We start from the raw sequence: 6,000 nt of genomic DNA, 5'->3' as shown, positions 1-6,000 counted from the left end.
TGCATTGTGGAGGGAAATGTTTTCGTCAGCTCATAGGCTGAACTGGCAATGACATCAGGCTTAACTTGAAAAGCTCGATGCTGCAAAGGTGGACCGGGGCGTGAGGCGGCGAAAGGAGCAATGCGCGCATCCTCCGAGCTGGACAGTGTGCGGGGGGTTCTCTGTGTCCTATACCAATCCAAGGCATAAGGCCATACATCCTGAGCTGGCGAACTGCGTCACTGCATGCGATTGTTGCAGGTGTAGGTATAGCAAACTCTCCCACCACCGGAGGAGAGGAAGCATGCTCATCGTCTTCCCCGCACAATTTCGCCGGTAAGTGCTTAACAATTTAACCGGGGATGGATTCGGCGGATCATTCAAGCAAAGATCCGCCACTGGGATCCACATTTTCCTCGGCACCCAATCTAGACTCGGACATTAACGCAAATGACCGTAGGGCGATTTATCAGAATGGGACCGACCACAATGTCAACATCCAAATCGAAGCCCTGCGAGGAGCAAGTGACCCGAGCGCGTACCCCTCCACAGACTACCGGGCGCTGGTCCGCCAGAGGTTCATTCGGCGGAGTTTGTGGGTGTCAGACTCCGAGGAACAGCAGCCGGTGGACACGCAGGAGTGTGTCAACAACAGCAGCCCGGTGCCCCGCATCGACCTGCGGACCATCGTGGACCGGAGTCGTAGTAGGCCTACCCGGGTTCTGCACGGAACCCGCCTGGGTCTCCGGGAGACTTCCAGCACAGAGAGCCAGGTGGAGCTGAAGGACAGCGCCACGGAGAGCGTGAGCGCCGACGAGGAGAAGGGAGGCGACAGGGGCGAAGTTGAGCCAAAGGTTGCAGAGGTTGCGCCCTCGGATGTCACAGGTAAAGCAGGAAGTGACGAGAACGAAGAGGAGCCCGGGATGAAGGCCGTGTCCACTTCACCTGGGGGCCGCTTCCTCAAGTTTGACATCGAGCTGGGGAGAGGGTCCTTCAAAACCGTCTATAAAGGTCTGGACACCGACACCTGGGTCGAAGTGGCATGGTGTGAACTCCAGGTAGGTTCACTCATCATCACTCAAATTCAACATAAATCAGCCAATGATACGCTTATTATTATATAAAGGACAGATTTTAAAAAAGAAAGTCAGTCCTCTGTCAGTTTGCCGCCTGGTGCACAGGTCACTGACATTTGACATTTGGTCACCAGTGATCTTTCTGGATGTGGACTGGTTTAATTACACTGTAACTTAATTCATTTGAAGATGAAACAGTGAGATGTGAGACATTTCTTTTCTGAGGTGTACCAGATTATAACAAACTTTTAGGGTCATTGATGTAGAATATTAATGGAGTTTTTTGCACTTACACTGTTTAAAATACTTGCTTACATGTGCCTGAATATGGATTATTGTCAGATTTTTTCCTGCTTTCTGCCCCGATTCAGCCAGTTCATGATCAGGGTCTAATTGATGAACCAGTCAGCAGTTACAGGCATTTGTGTTACGCACTTTCTTATTGATGATGGGTTTATTATCAACAGAGTAGTTCAGTTTTTATTATCTCATATTTATTTATTTATTTGTTTGTTTATTTGGGCATGTCAGTTAGATCAATCCTATCCAATTATCATAGTTTAAATCATACAATTCACATGACCGAAAGGGGGAGAAGCAAAAGCTTATCTAGTCCCGCCACCATTTGACATGTTTCAGCATCCGGTAGCAATCAGAGCTGCAGTCTAGCTCTAGACAGTCAAACAGACTACGTGTGTGTCTGTTATTGTTTGGGTACAAGTGTTTTTTGTTTTTTCTCCCATCCCGTCTCAACACAGTGTCTGCTGACTCCTGCTTTTGACCTTTATCAACCCTCATCCTGGGTCATTCTGTAACGATTAATAGTCATATTTACATACTTCTTTCTGAAGATACTCAGTTGTGAATCAATAAGTATGGCGGAGTCAGGTTACCAATCAGTATTGCTGAGGTGTGGCGCTGTAGCCTCCAGCACCTAGATGAGGTTAAAGGAGTTATCTAGGTCTGTTAGCTGGGGTATGAGAGCTCTAATTTTCCCCCGGGGTACGGTGTTTACATGGTGTTTGAGGAACCAGAGTATGCCCTTAACCCGAATATAATCAAGTTTTTAAAGCTGCATGTAAATGCACTGAGTGTTACCCCATTTGGTTTTCCATGATGTTTTTGTCAGTGAGCCAGCATTGAAGTATTGGTTCACCCTGGGAAACTGAGGAGAAGTGTTGTTCAGAGTTGTTCAGGAGGAGAATGCCAGTCAAGTAGCTTTTTAACTTTCCCTCTCATAATTCTAGCCTAAATGTTTCCATCATTCAGTTTTGTGTCACCCAAAGACGTTAAAGAGGTACTGTACACACTTAAACATGTTTTTTGAGCTGCAAACTAAATAATATGACTGTGGTTAAACACATCAGTTCTCCCCCTCCCTGCCCACCTCTGAGCCTCTTGCACACTTTTATTGTTTAAAATGATGCAGTGGGTGGAGTTAGGCTCAGACCTGGGGAGTGAAGTTACACTTTATTATGACGTCTTTATTCTTCTTTTCAGCTGTACGCCACTTTCTTGAATAATGACCGAATTGAATCAAAGCAGGTGAACTTCGGACACACTAATTATTCCACATTTTAGCATGGGCCTAATATAAACAAATAGTCTCATAGTGACCGCTCACCGTATTACTCACCTGTACATGTGGTAATCTAATGATCAGTTTAGATGCTATCCATGTGATACACAGATTAGTCTGCAGACAGACCTGCAGACAGTGGCTGCCCTTTCAAGGCTCAAAATGTGCTAAGCTATTACAGTCTGTCCAGAGCAGATATCTGCCAGAATAATAATTATTAGATTTGTGAAAATTAAATAAAACATCATACTGCTGTGAAAATTACTACATTTATACATGATCCTCTAATAAAACAGAGGCATGTTTCTAAACTGAATATACCTTGGACACAATTTCAGCAAATCATGTGTACTTATGTGAAGATAACGTATTTACAGTGTTTTTTTTGGAACTAGTTCAGCTGCAATTTTAACCTTTTTTTTGTGAAAAGAATTGATAAAATAATGAATTTCTTTCCATATGAATTTTTAGAAATGCATGTTTATTCTACTGCTGTAAGTATATAATCAAACTATTAAGTCGAAAACACGATTTTCTCAGCATGCTACTTTTTTCCCCAGCAAATAATCTTATCAAACTTTGATTAACCGCTTTATTTTAGTCAATGCACTGCCTGGTATTTGTGTACTGAGGTTTAGGGCCCCCCAAAAAATCTAGCTGGTACAGACTGAATCAGCACCGGAACATAACTTTATGAACCTTTGACTTACTTTAAATGAGTATAAGGTGAATACGTTTTTTGACTTTGAGGCACAGCCCTGCAGCAGGATTTTTATAGATTTCATGCTGCTTCAGAATGAACCGAGCCGATGCTTTTTTTTTTTTGTCTTCCCACGCAGAATCCAGGTTTGCCCTTTCAGGCCTCAGGGAACAAGTAAAACAAATCACAGCACAACTCAATCAAGTCAATCAATCAACAAGAGTCAAACACTATTATCTCACAGCTCTCGTTGGCAACATATCTAGAGTCCAGTGAGGCAAGGGAGGAAAGTTCTCTGTGTTGTACGAACTATACCAGATATGCATGTAATAAGCATCATTTGGATGTATAACTTCAATCAATTATTGTAAGAATGAACAAAATTGAATTGTGCATAAGGTAATCAGTTGTCTCTTGGTTACATCTTGCATTTCAGCCTCAGTTCTCTGGTTTTGTAACTATAGGAGTAAAACATTAACTTCAGTTTTACTGTATTGTTAAAGAAACTACTTGCCATATGTCAAGAGAAAGAAAAATAGATAATTTGAAACACTTAAAACCTAAAATGGGTATTATGCATGATTATCTCGAGAGTAAGTGTCATATGTGTGTGTATCTGAGCATGTTCATAAGGGAGATGATTCAACCATCCTGTCCCTGGAGGTGAGGCCTTGCCCTTCAGAGCAACTGTGCCTCTCTCACAAAAAGCCACTGCAACTTCAGCAGTGTGCTTTTACTGTGTGTTTGAGGGCAACACTAAGAGTGAGACAGCAGAAAACATAGTCACTCAGAAAGATTTAGGGAATCAGATTTGAAGAGTAGCCGCAGCCTTGTTTCAAGCGAACAAGGCTGCTAGTCTTGTTACTTTTCGCCCGCTAAATGATGATCAAACATCTGCTGAGTGAGTTGTTTACCTGAAATTAGCAAATTATACAACGTGATTTAGCACGTTGTTTGTCTTGTCTGATGGCTTAGTAACAAATGCTAAACGTGAATTTATATCGCTGTGGTATTAGTACACAGATGTGGCTGGTGAGTGAATCCTGCTGATGCAGCCCTCTGCACCAAGACAGAGACAGAGGAGCGAGGGAAAGGGTGGGTTCAGCTCGGGACAGCGAGTAAGACTAGTAGTATTTGATACACAGCAAAACAAGAGCTCATATTTATATTAATTGCAGCTTTGTGTCTGTACCGCTCCACACTCCATTAGATTAAAATGTCAGCGTTGTTCATTTATTTTTATACCAAGCTTTTATTATGAAAAATGGTAAAGAAGATTCTGTGTTGCGAGTGCCACACCCTGCTGCAAAGAAGCATTAAGAATCTGTGCGTAAACCACCTAGATAATATGAACAGAGGGATGAGGCCAGCTGTAATATTTTTTTATAAATAAGAATCAGCACTGTCAAAGGTAGCTAAAATGGGAAGGCGCATCCTCCACAAGGCTGCTTGTAACCTAACACACATTAGGCTGCACATTGCATAGGTCACAATAGGCTGTAAATGAAATCTGATTCCCTGGTCAGTATCTATCAATAATCAATTCCTAGTGATGAACAGTAGGTTAGTGTGCATCCCAGACGTTTAAAATATCAAATGCACCCTCGTTGTCACCATTAAAATGTGTATTTTGAGACAGGGGGAGAGAAAATCTGGAGGTCATTCAGCATTTATCATGGCTGAGGCCACTGGGTATATCTGCCATGCTGACTGGAGAGAAACAGAAATGTAGAGGATGTTCGCTGTCAGCTGTTTTACTATTTATACAACAGTTCAGGGAAGGCAGGGGCCAAAATATTGATCCAGTATACATGGAGCACATCACTCAGTACATACCCAAAGATGTAAGATTCAAGAATTTCACATATCAAAGATAGAGTTTTTCATCTTCAGCTCGCCTTCCCCTCCTTTTTTCTACCAGCAGCACATTTTACATTTACTGATTAAAAATGCAATTTAATCTTTTGTTTAGCTGTCATGACAGATGTGTTTATCTCTGTATCATAACACCAGATTAGATAAGGATTTGACCTTTTCTGGAAACAGTCAGTGGGATTCAGTGGCATAGTTATGGGGTTTTAGTGATGTGTGTATTATACACAGTAGTGACAGTAGTAGGTTAAATGTTTCAGACCCCCATGTTTACCTACTCAAAATGCCAAAGATGTGTTCACAACATGAGCCACAGGCAGCTCTAACAGAGCTCCACTCCCCCCAAATTGACTGCACTTCTTCTCTGTCAAGGCTCCAGAGTACTGAAAAATTGTGAATGGATGAGCTTGTAATTCATTATTTCTCTTTTTTTTTTTTAAATTGTCTGTCTCCATTTTACCCAGGAACGGAAACTCTCCAAAGCTGAGAGACAGAGGTTCAAAGAGGAGGCAGAGATGTTAAAGGCTCTCCAGCATCCCAACATCGTGCGTTTTTACGACTTCTGGGAATCACCGGTTAAAGGGAAGAAGTGCATTGTTCTGGTGACAGAGCTAATGACCTCAGGGACACTAAAAACGTGAGAGTCAATACGAAAACACAAAAGAATAACATTTTCTATATTTATTTATATATCTATATTTACTGATATGTTTGAGATATCGCTTCTCATCTTAGCCAATGTGTCCTTTTCATCTGTACACTTGACTGATTGTAAGATGCTAGTTTTAGTCTCT

At 42.0% G+C, this 6,000-nt stretch overlaps 1 protein-coding gene across 1 annotated transcript in view; it reads left to right on the top strand.

Moving 5' to 3' along the window:
• Positions 1-341: 341 nt before the first annotated feature.
• Positions 342-6,000, top strand: part of wnk2 (WNK lysine deficient protein kinase 2) — a gene marked incomplete at its 5' end in the record, with an annotated part of 29,055 nt that continues 23,396 nt past the window's right edge. The window contains 2 exons of the mRNA XM_083939569.1: positions 342-1,037; positions 5,671-5,843. Coding sequence (XP_083795695.1) covers positions 342-1,037; positions 5,671-5,843 — 869 coding nt within the window. The remainder of the gene's footprint in view (positions 1,038-5,670; positions 5,844-6,000) is intronic.

This window comes from Echiichthys vipera, assembly GCF_963691815.1.
Source record: "Echiichthys vipera genome assembly, chromosome: X".
NCBI classification, from domain to species: Eukaryota; Metazoa; Chordata; class Actinopteri; order Perciformes; family Trachinidae; genus Echiichthys; species Echiichthys vipera.
This window is presented reverse-complemented; position numbering and strand designations above follow the sequence as displayed.